This window comes from Corapipo altera, unplaced genomic scaffold, assembly GCF_003945725.1.
Source record: "Corapipo altera isolate COAL_440 unplaced genomic scaffold, ASM394572v1 52b, whole genome shotgun sequence".
In the NCBI taxonomy this organism is placed as follows: domain Eukaryota; kingdom Metazoa; phylum Chordata; class Aves; order Passeriformes; family Pipridae; genus Corapipo; species Corapipo altera.
Genome location: NW_020884922.1, coordinates 666345 through 681375, shown reverse-complemented (window position 1 = coordinate 681375; position 15031 = coordinate 666345). Strand labels below are relative to the sequence as shown.

Sequence of the window (15031 nt, the reverse complement as noted above, 5' to 3'; positions counted from 1 at the left end):
TTGTAATCGGACATGTCTGTCTCGTATTAGCCTTTTTAGCCACCAGCGTGCCTGTAACAAATGTGGATAGAGCCTTCCTAAATCTTTGTTTGCAAAGCCTAGCCATGATATCAGACTTGCCCCTTCTTCCAATGGCCCTCATGCCATTCCTCCCCTCTGCACACCAACAGATGTTCTATGCTGCTCTGCAGGAAGGACCACAGCTCCTACCAGAAGAGCAAAAACTATCGCATGGTTTGCCACAGATCTTCATCACCCACCTCCTGCTCACTGCCAAACCCTCTGAAAATTTCTGAGGACTTCTGTCATGTTTTCATGCACCAGAAAGACGTCCACCAAAGCATTTTGGTCAAGAGGAAAACGCAAATTCAATTGCAACACGGACAGACAATTTCAGTTGAGCCAGGGGTCCATTTGGGTCACAACAACTCTGGCGTGACCTCCCAGCTTGGTCAGGTCAGGTCCAGATCTATGCTAACCACTATTCTCAGTTTTTCTGTTTAGAACAAAATTTTTCCAACTCACATTCTGCAACAATGACCATGCCTGTCCCCTAACAGGGCCTTGGGGGCAGAGGAAAGGCTGCACTGGAGTATCCAACCAAAAGCACCTGTTGGAGCTATGGAGGATCAAATCTTACAGAGGAAAATTTATGCAACTGTTGTATTAAATTACAAGTAAAGAAACAAGACAAAAACAATTTTCAAAGAGCACCTTCTGTTTAACACTTTTTTCCTGGTAAGTAGAGTCAGAGAAGATGCTCCTTCCACATTAATTCAGGCCAAGAGAATTCTGAGAGCAATTTTGTTCTGTTTATTTAACTAGGAGTCCTGCTCATATTCTGTGGGCCATTTCTTTTCCTGACACTTGAAAGACATGCTGCCTTTTGTAAAAGACACACACATGACACTATAAAAAATTTAAATATATGTAAAATAGAGCTCTAAGTAGAATAAAGTTCTGTATAAAACACATACACACACAGAGTTTCAAAGACCTTCCCAGCTAGAACTACAACAGCTGGAGAGAGGTCAGTGCTGAGTGCTCTGTGGAAGACAGTCTCTGTGAACACATAATTTCAAATGCACCCCAAGAAGTTTTGTGACATTTTAGAGGTTACAATCAAAAAGATCGGCCTTCATGGATGAGAAATAATCAAAGACTGCACAACTGGAAAATTATAAACAGCCTCACCAAAGACAAAAATTTAGACTATATGCATGGCAATGGCACTTCAGTAACTTTTCCTGTCTATCTCTAGGACTAGCCATTTTTCTTGTTCTGCCATGGAGAAGAAGATTTGTGAGTCACACATGCTACAGATGCTGAAGTCACCAATTATTCTAAAGCTTTAATCTTCTAACATCATATGCTGCCACAGCAGTTCTTGGAACTTACACCTTCTCACAATAAGACTTACACAAGCCCATAACTAACACAACTAGATTTCACACACCATGTTCATGGATGCTTCTTCTACTTGCTGGACAAATGTTTTCCTCTACCATGTTTGCACTGCCACTAGTGGCATGTATCAGGTACCTCTGAGCAACCAACTGGGAGCAGATGCAATCCCATGACCAGGGTAGGACCTGAATGTTCTGCAATCCCCCTTCCACAAGAAAACTCAGAATCTTGCTTCTCAGCAACATTATCTTATGCACATCCTTGCTGCAGGAATTATGCATTATTATTATCTATAGGGCTAAGCCATACCTATTTTTATTTATACAATGTGACAAATTTATATTCAATGAAAGCTCAACTTTTGGATGTCCCAATGATGGTGTTTCCTTTATTTTGAACTATCTTCACCTTTCTGCTTTTCTTCCCTTACAGTTTTTTATTTTAAATAGTAAGTACACCATCAATATCACACCTCCATGCCTGCATTTTGAACCTGGAACTGCACAGTGCTTGAAAAGGATTTGAATGGAAAGGCTTTGTGGAGGCTTTCATCTGGTAATCAGGTTAAGTGACACACTGATTCTGGGATCTCCACATCCAGAGTGAGCATGGATAAACAACTCGGCAAAGGAAGAATCTCTCATCTCTGCAGCCTGCAAGAAATTCCACGTATTCAAACCCATTACTAGCCTTCCCCTGCAGGCCTCAGTTCAAAAAGCAAACAGGACTCAGCTCTGAAAGGCAAAAGATATCAAATGCATGCAGTTGGGCTGTCTCCTCCAGGTGCTGTGTCCAGCCAGATGTTCCAGCAGGTACTACAGAGTCATCACAGGTGGAATTAATGCAGCTCAGCCCAGGGAAAGAGGAAAGCTTGCTTCTACTTGTACAATTAATGGAAGGACGGAAGACATACCAGAGAGGATCCTGGGGAAGGTAGGAGAGAGGGAAGACCTAGTTAGGTTATTCAATCCTGTGGCAGCAAGTATGATACATTTTTTGCTCTCTCTTGAAACACCCTTAGTCTTGAGGCTGCACTGGTCATGCACCCAACTGCTCCCTGAGTACTTCACCTCCCAGGCTATATTACTTTAGCACCACTGTTTCCTACAGCTCTGTGAAGTCAGTCCTCTCAGTCCAGAGAGACAGTCACACTTACAAAATACACTTCAAAAAATAGGGATGGGCCACTTCGCAGTGATCTGAAAGGTGACAAGTGACGTCCATTAGTGTGGAAGCACCTCTAGAGAAAATTATGCTTTATTATGGTTAATCAAACAGGAACAAAACATGTCTGACAACATCATATTTAAATACAGGCAATACATTCTGGTTGTTAATCACAATGCTGGCTTCTGAACATTTTGATTTCGTTCCTGCACATACTACAGGCTGTTTGACCTTCTGCAAGTCCCTTTGTCTCCTTACCATTAATAAAAGTACAACATAATTGTCTTCATGCTCACAACTGAAACACAGCCAAACAGGTTTTTATTTGAACTTTCTCAAATCAATTCACCTTGGGAACAAAACAGTTCAGCTTAGAAGGGAGAGTTCTGAAGAAGCTGTTTATATATAAACTAAAAATAGTGTTTTCACATGGACCATCCAGCTCAGGCTGTAGTTAAGCACAGCTTACACGACACTACACTCCAACAGCCTATCTACAGACAAGGTCAACTTCTGCAGATTCATAACTGCTCTATTAGTCATTATTTCACTTTATATGAAACTCCTACTTGAGACATCGACAAAAATAATTTGTTCAGCACAAGTGCACTTGTTATAAGTGGTTGTTAAATGCTATGTTTTCTCCTACTGCAATCAGTTTTCCAATACTTTTGAGGATTACATGTATTTTGTATTTCTGCCTAAATATCTAGTATGCTTTTGAAAGCATCCCCCAGGGCTGAGCTAATCAAGAAAACAACATACATACTGAGAACTGTCATTATTACAGGGTCAAACACTAATGCAGCCTTTACTCGAGAGACTGCAAATTACGCTTCAATGTGAGCAGGAGAAATCTTGTTCCCAAATTACTGAATAGTGTCATGTAACCTATGAATAAATTACTAGTGCTGAAAAGATTATAGATAGCAGTTTATTAGTGTCTTGTAAGCACGAACCAAAGAAAACCAAACAACAAGGTGTTCACAGAACACCCTCCAGTAATTCTCTCATGCTTGCTACAATGTGAAGTGCAAAACAACTTGAATGTGGACCAAATCACTTGGTCACAGCTTCTGCATCCTCTCTCAAATGCATCAGCACAGAGGGCATCTTTATGACTTACAGTCAAGTGGAGTCTTATATGGGGCCTCAAATAAGCTTGCCAGTCTCAAACACAACATTTCTGTTAAAAATCATAGTCAGTCAAATCTATTCAGAAGACAAAAGAGCACTTTTCCGTAACTAGACAAGAGCTCTTTGTTCAGCTGCTGGGCCTTACTAAAGCCTGCAATTCTTTGCCATAAGCAAAACACTTAAACTGCTCAATAGCAAAAGTCAATTTGGTGAGAAAATGTAATTAATAAATGCCATCCATATGCTTCTGCTTGACATTCTCTAAAGACAACTGGCCACAAGGAGCAGGGCAAATGGAGAGATCAAACAACTGGCTGCTCTGCAGGGAGGACCGAGCTCTTCTACAAGCCCAGGACTCCCTGCCAAAACACCAATTCCCCAGGGAGGATGCAAGGTAGTTCTCCACCATCCTCCCTGCAGGCATTAAATCATGGCTGTGTGTTTGACGTGGGACTTTTCATAACTTGCACCTCTACTAGTCAAGAAATTAGGTCTTCATCGTCATCCCGAGATTATACTTAACTTAGGACCGTAGAGACTCACATCCACCAAACCTCCAAGCAAATCCAAGACTTACGGCTCATTCTCCTAAGTCCGCCATATTTATCCCATTAGGTGCACCAACTGTCTCAAACCTACCCCAGAGGTGTTATCTGCCCAAGAATCACAATCCCAGTACTCAACTTCAAACTCTAAAATATTTGTCCTGACTTGTTCCTGAAGAGGATACTCTCATCTACTTCCTTGATAAAGATCTGGGAAAAAATGCAGAGAAAACAACTCTGAACTTTAGGCCAGAATACAAAGTCAGTTCCAATGCAGACCTCAGGGCTACGATATCAAAAAGAGGAACTTCTTCAGTGTTTGATCTTGGGTCAAAAACAATTGTTAAAAGATAAGCTAACCTTAGAGGGAAATCTATTTCCAGAAAGTGGCTCCTGAGAACATCCATCTAAGGGGCACCTGTAATACCTAAGACTGGTGGTAAACCCCAGAGCTCCACAGAATTTTCAGTGCATGGCAGTGCAGGCAGTTGTTGGATGGGAGAACCCAGATGTTCGGCCAGAGCAAAAGAAGCAGCCACGGCAGATGCTGCTAGCTGATTCCAGGTGCTGCCAAGCCACAAAAAAGGAATGGACAAGTATTTATTGATTCTAGAATAAAAGAAAAAGCTTACGCGAATCGGGGAAGGGTGGAAATAAATCAAGACGGAAAAGGTTTCCCCCTTTCTTTGGAACTTATTTGACAATGCAAATTTAACACACTTAGGAGAGACACACACAGCATATAAATATAAAATGCCACCTATCTCTTCAGCCCTTTTTCTCCTCTAATTACTATCTCCAAAGTCTAACTTCCTTTTTCAAAAAACCCCCAACATTCCTCCTCTCCAACACACTATCAATTCTCCAAATTCTAAAACCAAAGTAACCGTTGGAAACAAATGCAGGAAGATTACAGCATCATGTTCTAAAATACTAAATACTTCTGAAAAATATTAACTTGGATCATCCTTCAATAACTATTATTTATACCAACAACTCAGTGCTCAGATGCTTACAGAAGAAACAGAAAGACCAATCAGTTGATGCCCCAGCACTTTGTTTCACTGAAAGCCCAAAAATCAACCCCATACTCATGCAATGCTAATGTGAAGCAGTCTCCAGACCCCAGAAGCCTCCCGAGGAGAGATGTGATTAACCTTCTGTGAGGAGAGCAGCACCATAATGCTGCAGTATGCAGCACAACCTGCTAGCCAGCAAAGTTTCTCAACGTGCAGTTGGGCATGCAGAGAGGATCAGACTGTCACACAAGCTCTGGAAAACCATTTGTCCCACTGCTGCAAACTAGAACAAAACAGAAAGGTTTATCAGCCTCTTCCGAATGGGAGCTGACAACTACAGCTGGATACTTGGCAGTGCCCTCTAGTGCTATTAAAATCAGCAAAAGCTGACTCCCAACATATCAGGACTGGACCCAACCTTTTAAAAAGCACATCAGGCCTCTCATTCACAGTTTTCCTTTTCTTTCCAGTTTCATGTCACCATCTTTTCCTCTCCTATAAGCAAGCAAAGAAACTTTCAAGGTGGCTAAAAAGCACATTTTTTGCCATTCAGCCAACTGTGGGTGAATCTCCCACATCCTTTCAGGCCCACTGGAGTTACCAGACCCCACTCTAATCTGATGTGCCGCCACACACTGCACTGATGGCAGCAAAGCACTCCACAAGCCCTGGCTGAAATCCACTAGCTTTGATGTGGGCAACACTTGCCACCATGTGCAGGCTGGCACAAACAGGTCAGACTCCCTCTCACCCTCTTCATCACAGCCATGTCCTCAAAGGGCTGCTCCCCCGGGGGAGCTGGCATGGTGCAGCAGAGCACATCTGCGGTGCGACAGCCCATGTCAGGGCACACAAAGCATGCACCCAGTACGGGTAAACTGCTCCCTGGTTCAGCCGCAGGTCGCACTTCCAGTACATTTTTAACACAGCTCTGACATCTACTTGGCCCACCCCAATAAAAATGTTTGTTGATTACATGGAACAAACACAGGGAACTCCCTGCTTTAGGAAACAAAATCTGCTGCTTTCCTCTCCTCCACTCAAAAAACTCACAGATAATTTACTTCATCAGAAATGAGAGAGATTTTTACCATAAGGCTTTACGTAGAAAATAATAGAATCAAATAAAGGAGAAGAAATTTAGAGCCAAATCCACTTGACAGTGCTCTGGCGAGCTAGAAGGGGTTTTTTTAAGCATCCATATAAAATTCCTCTTATGACCAGGACAGCCTTCAGCAGAAAGGACGGATTTAGCATCTGTTTTTCCCAAACACCAGTCTACAAAATCCTACCTTAAGGGACCATGAAGCTGCTGCCAGGTACGGTTAAGGAAAAAGAAGGGGGATGAAAGAAAAGGAAAAAGACCAACCTCCTTTTACTTTTCCAGTCAGTCCTTCCACAACCTTCTGGCAGCAGCAAGGGCGCTGCAGCAGAGCCAGGCAGGCTCCTGCTGCCTTGCTCTCCCCACTGCCCCCCAAACTGCACTGACCCAGTACGCCCCAACAACCTGCCTCACTCTGCTGCAGTGTGTTCATCCTAAGGCAAAAACCCATCAAACTTAATACTTTACTAATTACTGTGGCAGTTTAATAGCTACTCCACCATCACAGAACTTTGTAATAACAGCATTTCTATAAAATTAAAGTATATTGTACCTCATTAGCCAAGGGTGTTTCTGCAGCGCAGTTACACTTAGCGGAAACAGTAGTCGATGCTCTACCCAATCCTTTTTAATTAGTCCCTAAGAAAAGTGTTTTACAATTGTATCCTTAGAAATCCCTAATGATGAGCCAGATTTCACAAGGGCTGTGACTTGGCTAATTTATACAATAGCTAGAGAACTTCAAAAGTTAACCCAAGCTAGTGACATTATTTAGTTCAGTGAAGCGGCTCATTTTAATTGGATTAAATTGTCATGGTTTTTTAATTTCATATTGAAACCGCAATTTATCATTTCCTAATATTTGCCCAAACACTGCAACAGTGTCATTTGCATGCTCCCTTCCCTCAAGACAGTCTCAGATCCACAGATGGAAAAGACCAAAACTCTCTGGCCGGCCCTCGCCAGCTCCGTATCACGAAACGGTGGGAGCGTTCGCTGGAGCGAGGCTTTCCCAGAGGTACAAATCCCGGCAGCAGAGCTAATTGCATTAAGCAGAGGGCTCGGTTAGCGAATACATTTGTGGCGCGGAAAAAGTGTAAATAGCGGCATTATGCCGAGAAGCTCGCGGTAATCCCGTGGGCAAGGCCCGGCCGGGACAGCGCCGGGCTCGGGCTCTGCGGAGCCGGGTCCGGGGCTGGCCGGGGGGTGCGCAGCGCTGCGCACCCGCGCGCAGAGAGGCGCAGCAGCGCTGCGTATCCGAGGGTTTTTGGGAGTCCTGAGCCGCGCAGCCAAGAGGAGTTACTGCCTTTTTTTCTCTTTTTAGCAACCGGCCAGGGAGGGTGGATTTTGCAAAGGAAAGGCTCCCGCCTCACCTCCCGTGAAACCAGGAGGAGGCGACGTAGTCTTCGGGCGGCCGCTGGGACACGGGGCGGCCCGGCGGCTCCCGGCGCTGATCCGGGACGGCTACAAAGCCCCGCTCCGGGACCCAACCCCGCGCCGCCGCCCCTCGGGCGCCCCACGGCCACCGGGCAGCCCCCCCGCCTCCAGGGAGGAGGGAAAGACGCACCGCGGGGGCTCCGGGGCCGGCAGGCGGCTGGGTCGTCGCGGCAAACTTCGGCTGAGGTTCTCTGGAGCGCGGCTCTGGCAGGGTGCTCCGCCTGCCTTCGTGGGATTTTTTTTTTTTTTTTTTTTGGGGGGGGGAGTGTCTCTTTCCTTTTTGTCTTGGGCGGGAGAAATGGTGCCTGCTGCTTGCAGAGCGCTCGGCGATCAACAGATGCCCCGCCGAGCCAGCCCAGCGCCCCGGCGGGCGGCGGTGCCACGGGGCAGGGCCGGGACTGCGCGCCCCGCACTCGGCTGACGGAGCCGAGGCGGCCGCCCCCGTCCCGTCCCATCGCGTCCCGTCCCGCGGGGCTGCCGCCGCCCCCCTCCCCTCCGCCCCGGCACTCACCGGCTGCCCGGAGGCGCAGGCCACGAAGCCGACGGTGAGCGCCAGCCACACGCCCCGCATTATTCCCGCGGAGACGGCGCGGCGGCCGCCGGGGGCCGGGCACAAAGGAGAAACCGGGCGGCGCTCGGCAGCGCCCGAGGGGCGCGGGGCAGGGCCGCCGGCGCCCCGGGTCCGGTTCGCCGCGCTCCTTCCGCTGGTCCCCGCGCTCCGCTGCCGCGGGCCCGGTGCTGCGCGGCGCTGGGGCGCCCGGGCTGCAGGCTGCGCGCTGCCGGCTCCGCCGCCCTCCCTCCGCCCCGAGTGCGCGGCGGCGGCGCCGCGGCTCCCAGTTAAACCCCGCAGAAATTCCTGCAGGATTACAACACAGATTGGCAGCTCCCCCAGCCAGTGGAAGGAGGCGGTGCGCCGCTGCCGCCGGCTCTCGCCCCTCGCAAATTCAACCAACTTGCCCCCCTCCCTCCTCCTCCTCCGACCCGGTCTTCCCTCTCTCGTCCTCCCCCCCAGTGGAAAACATGAGCAGCGCCGCGGGCCGACGGAGCGAGGACTGGCCCGGTATGAAAGCGGAGACGTGGAAAGGCTCTCCCTTCGAAAGGAGAATCGGCCGCGGCCGCGGTTTTTTCAGCGCTGTGCCTCCGGAGTCCGCACCGCTGCTCCGCGCCACCCTCCCCAGTTAACCTGGGTGGCAGCTTCAAGTGTCGGAAAAAAGTAAAACGGAGGGGTTGAAAATCACGGGAAGGGAGGCTATTCCAAAATGCCAGCCCATTGTGGATTCCCACTTGGCTTTTTGCCTCAGACTTTTCTTCCTCAACAAGAAGACTAGAAAGTTTTAGGGGTGAGGGGCGGTGAGTAAGAGAGGGCTGTGATTTTTACCTAGTTACATGGATCCAGGAGTTATGTCTTCAAAATAAATAGTGCAGGAATTGACAGCAGCAAGAATGTGTGCTCCAGAAGCCAAAACAAGAAGTCTTGCTACGACTAGTCCATGGTATTTCTCAACTGGGGAAAATGGTGGTATTGAAGACCTTAGGAGCCTCAGCCCGATCCATTTGCCTATGCCAGAGTGTTTCCACCGCTGAACGTGTGCATATATTACATCAGTTGTTGGACATGGGAAAGGAGCAATAACCAGGAAAGCAAAATACATCAGTCTCACTTGCAAACTGCCACTGATGATTTAAGTCAGATGGTCACAAGCAGCGTTTTATAGCCCGAATCAAATGGCCACAAGAACTGCAATGTTCTCTTTTGTTTTAGCAAAACATATCCCTCTCAGAGGACCCCAGCCTGGAAGGGGGCAAGAAGAGCCCAAGGAGATTCCCTGAGCAGATGTTTTTCCATGCCCTTCACTTTGTTTGCCTCATGCTCTGTGGAATACTTCAGCGAACGAGTGGTGTTGAGATCCCAGTTACCTCCAGTTCCTGCTCTGGTTGCATTCCTATCAAAACAGGAATGCTATCTAAGAAAATTAAGGTAATTTGGCACAAGCAATCTCTCACCCCACTCATCACTTTCCCAGCCTCTCCCAGGCAACCACTTCCCTGGCGATCCCTGTGCAGTGTGGGCGCAGCAGCTGACTCAGTGCTGGGAAGTGGCAGGACCCTTGTGCCCAGAGGGGTAGCTGGCCATGCCTGGAGTACTCTCACTGTGTGTGACCCCCAGGAACATGATACCTCTCAACAGTTACTACACTTGCTATTTCTAGATCCACCTTCCGGACATGCCGTGTCATTGATTTTTAGGCTGCATTCCCCACTGAAATCCTACCAGATTTTCAGTCATCTGCTCCTTGTTGGTGTCACACACTGAGATTGTTTATGTGTTTCTTATATTAAACAGATTGTTTCATATAATATTTCTCCTTCAAAGTATGTTGCAAATACTTAAGACTTAATTCTGTGTATCTTCTTCCTTTGTAGGCAGCAGGATTGCAATTCAACAAAGCAATAATTTCAGCACTGTTTGATGTGGGTGAGTGAAATGAAGTGCAGTGAAGCAAAGGGAGGAAAACTCTGTTTGGGCAAAATCTGTAGGACCTCACGTAGGCATGGGGTCTTGCAGGCAGCCCTGTCTGCAGGGAGAGGGGTTGTCAGACATCAAGGGGCGGGTGATTTACTACAGTAGGGTATTTTGTAGCATTCAGACCTTACAGTCATGTCTTTAATGTATCAATGAAGCTCTGCTTTACTCTCGTGTTACAACTCAAGATTATCAGGGTTTTATGTATGTGTTAGAATCTATCAAAAATCGAAGTATCCTCTGCAACCAGCAAAGGGAAGGCCTTCCTCAGGCAAAGACAGCAGCAACTAATGGGCTCCTCATGGACCTGCAGTGTCCAGATGGGCAGTGCCCTTAAAGGATTAGGGGCTAAGACCTGCAAAATCTCCAAATGCCTACACACATCCTTAAACCTCTGTGGGGACAATTCCTGATGCCGAGCACAAAGATAAACACACACGTTAATACTAGAAGGAGCAGAACTAAAGGCCAGAAGCCAGATGGATGATTTGGAAAGATAGAGTTGAGCACAAGGAGTAAAGAATAGAAAAGAAATAAGCCTTGCGGAAATAATAAAATATTGTCATGGAGCCCACTTGCTCTCTCCCCACACTCTTGAGTCCTCTGTCTGAGAGCACCCTACAGCAGTAAGAGTATTTCCACATACGGTCCCATGGAGAACAGCTGTGCTACCTTATCACAGCCAAGTGTTTCATCACCTCCTCTTCTTGTCAGCCTGATTTTATAGGTACAGAGGTAAGTGGAAAGCCCAGCACAAAGCTGAAACCAAATGTTTTTAACCCAAATGAATTATGTAATAAGAACTGCAATGAGAAAGTAACCAGAGCCAGATGATGAGACAGAGGTGCCAAGAGAAAGCTACAGACCTGGGCATTTCTTAAGCAGACTGTCAGGCAGTGATCACCACACTGCCTTTGTGCCACCCTGAGTCCCCCCAGCCCTCCAGTGGTCACAGGCCACCTGATCTCAACACTGACATTGAGTCAAACCAGGCTGGAGTGGGATTGAGGTGGGATTAAGGCACAAACTTCACCAAAGGCCATTTTTTTCAAAATGTGTTATATGCTGAAAGGATACAAGAGGGCCTCATATGTAGCTTGTGCAACGTGGTTATCAACTACAGAAAAGACCCAGATGTCCACCAAATTTTAAAATTAATTTTTGTGTCTCTCCAAAGGGGAAATAAGCCTTCTGGATTTATAGTCTATGTTCCCATCTCTAGCTCATTTGGACTGTACAGTCAAAGCACTGAATGACTTCGTACAAACACAAACATTTCTAAGGCTTGGAGGACTGAAGGGCACAGAGAGGGCTTTGCAGGACCCTTCTAGTGGGATGTGCCATGGAGTGACTGGAAGTTTAGGGAAGAGTCACAGTTAGAAAGAGGTGGGAGCTGTGCAAAAAACAAGTATGGAAATCTTGGGAAAAAGTTTTCCAGCCAATGGCTGCCAAGATACCATTAAGGATATGTGTGCATCACAAGTTTCAGAGTGCTTCCCAAGTATTCATTTCTGCATGGCCAAGTCCTCCAGGTGACTTGCACAACCAGCAGGGCTAAGGAAAGAGATCTACATAGGCAGAAGAATTCCTAATCATACCGTTTCTCCATTAAGATTTGTTCAGTAATAGAGGTTGTGATTGAGAATGCCTGGCCCAAAGCACAACCCTCAGCCTCAAATTACAGTCAAGTGGGTGCAAGGTGGTGTTGGCTAGAGCTCATGTTTGTTATGTGAATTACTGTTGGCTGTATTTGTGTCCAGGATGGGATAGCCTTGGCATCACATTTAAAGGTCATAAGAGGTGGCAAATTTTTCCCTTATTCAAGGAGGGACAGAACCTGTGAAAAGGGAAAAAGCAGCTGACATTAGATCTGTTTGAACCCACACTGGCAATTATCTAAAAAAACTTGCCAAAATATATTGGTAGGACAGTTCAGAAAGATTTATTACCACATTCCCAAACTCCCAAATTTTATACTTCTAATTTAAGAACAATAGAACTGCTCATCTCTTCTATAAAAATGTCTCACAAAATATATGTAAGTGCAGTCGTGTTCATTTCTGTATTGGAATCTGAATTGAGGGATGTGGTAGGATGGAACTGGTACTCACGGGACTGTTGAATCACAGGAGAGGTGGCAGAAATTTTTGGTAACATGTCACTAAATGGTTTTTTTCTGCATCAGTTCTTAACAGTATAATTACATGAACATGCATCCTTCAACAGGCTCTTGTTCCAAGGGTAGCTCTTCCAAGCATCTCCAAAATACCCTAGGACATCTTTGCTTCTCTTTGATCCAATGGTATCTTTTGCTATGCAGCTTCTGAATCATAGACTAATGCAGGTTATTTATTTTTTATTCCATCTATATTTTTATTCTGGTTAGATATGAAGTACAAAATATGTCTGCACAGAACCGGGCATCCCTGATAGCTGAAACAACAGCCAGCAGGAGCTAAGGGCATCGCTGAGCAACCAGTTCTTGTTGTGTCTGCTGTGGCACTGCTGGGGCTGTACAGCTGGACTCTATGGGGGTTATGTGGTAGTTTATAATACTGGGCTTTATATGAATGCAGCAGAAGGTCTGAGCTTGGCCTGCAACAACTGACAACAGAAAGGTGCAGCTGACAAAACTTTTTTTTTGTTCATTTTTTGTGGAAAAGTATAGTGGTAGGAGGACCTAATAAAGAAGAAAATAAAAGGCTGACACTGTGCGCAGAGCACAAGCAACAGCCTCCTACAAGATGATGGGTTGGGTGAAGCAGCCCAGGAGTACCCTGCCAATGGAGCTGGTTTGTGTTTGTCACTGTGCAACAAAAGGAGTGAGTATTGATGAAAAGAGGCAGAGATATGCACATAGGCTGGGGGCTTCGCTCCGGTGAGGAGATGCAGAGGGGGATGTGCAGATGGAGCGGGGAGTTCTGGAGTCATCTCATGCTCACTGAGAATTATGTCAGCCAGCTTTCCAGAACAGTTACTTTCGCAGTCCCAAACCCTGCCTAGATAGGAACATCTGAACCAGTTATTAATCCAGATTCAAAGATGGCCTTCACACCTGGCAGTAAAGTCTGTCTTTGACAGCACTCCTAGAGTAGGGCTCAGCCCCTGGTATTCAGCAACTTCCTGAATCTTTTAAATGTAAAATATGCGCCCCGAGTGCCTTGCTGATTTAAGGATCTCTTTTCCAGGGGAGATGCCTTCCAAGCACCATAAGTAAAGTCAAAGACACAATACTGACAGATAGGTATACCAAAAAATTATGAAACTTGGCCGGAGACTTTCCCAGAGACTATTTGTCTCTGAATGTTAACTGCTGTAGGAAACTCAGTGGCACTTCATGCTGGCCTCCTGAACAGCGTAAAATTTACCCCTGTTATTCTAGAAAAGGCTATTACCCTTTTTATTTTTTAATTAGGATAAAATATACCTTTAAAATAGAAAAGATAATTCTTTCTCTCTGAAAATTTCATTTAGAGCCATGGCTCAACATTTCCCTGACACATTTGCATACCTGTAAGTATCTAATATGTGATGATCTCTGCAGATGAAATGCACAGTTGATTTAGTTTATTATCCCAAACGATGATATTGTGGTTAAGTTTTGTATGCGGTACATCAGGAGAAAAATACAGAAGGGTTGAATTGAAAAAGATTTTAATTCTGCCAGGTATACTGCTGGAGTTAATGAAAGTCAGTTAGACATACATTTGGCTGCTGTTGCTAACTGAATAATACAAGTAATAACAGAGGCATCTATTCAATTCCTGATGAACATGAGTAATTTTCATTATCTTAAAATGTGTGGGAGTTATGAATTATAGGTGCAGTGATTGCCCAACACTTTGTCATTATTATATCTTGTTGTCAGTTACTTATACATTTGCCAAAGTTTAATGCATGAAGCTGAAATTTCCTATGCTGGGCATCAACCTCCAGCTGACTTTACTTGTTTAATTTGATTTCTGTTTTGCAAGTTTTATCAAGAATGGTGCATATGTTTCAAACAACAAGGTTAGGAGAAAGTATGTTATTTTGTCTATGGTAAGTCAAATTCTCTTAAATATTTCTCTGAGAAGACGTTTTACCTCCATGCATGGAAGGAAAGTGCAAAAATTTGTCAAAAGGAGTCAACCAAACACTAGAAATTTGTTTTTCAACACATTTGGGAAATTATTCCCAACTTTGGACCATGTCTAAGCATTGCTGTCTTTGCAGTTTGTACATGCTCAGTAGAGACTTGTTAAATTCTGACATCTAGAAATCCCATTTGGCCAGGCATGCTCCAGCTCAGAGCCACAGAAATCTCTCTGTGCTTGATCTCCAAATAAAAGGGCTGACTGTAGAGTTCCTCTTGTAACTTGTGAGATGAGGTCTGCTGTGTGTGCTTGTGCAGTAAGAGGGAAGAGAGGGGGATTTGATTTACTCATGGAGGAATAAAGAGAGGGTCAGCAGCTGTGAGAGCTGTAGACTGAGGAAGAAGATGGGGGCATATGGAGAAGGAACAACACAGTGGGAGACAGGTGCAGGGATGGAGAAAAACACTGGCACAGAGGGGCGAATGCCAGGACATGAGACCCTTGGTAGGTGATACCCATAGGAGCAGCAGGGGAGGAAAGCAGGGCCACACAGTGTCTGTGGTGGCAGGGAGGAGAAGGGGAAGGATATGGTCCTGCTGAAAACAAGATGATAACTG

At 45.8% G+C, this 15031-nt stretch overlaps 1 protein-coding gene across 1 annotated transcript in view; it reads right to left on the bottom strand.

The window, feature by feature from the left end:
* SDC2 (syndecan 2) overlaps positions 1-8577 on the bottom strand; it is a 61254-nt gene extending 52677 nt beyond the window's left edge. Inside the window, exon 1 of the mRNA XM_027656946.1 lies at positions 8326-8577. Within this exon, the coding sequence (XP_027512747.1) occupies positions 8326-8385 (60 nt within the window). The 5' untranslated portion in view covers positions 8386-8577. The remainder of the gene's footprint in view (positions 1-8325) is intronic.
* Positions 8578-15031: the final 6454 nt, after the last annotated feature.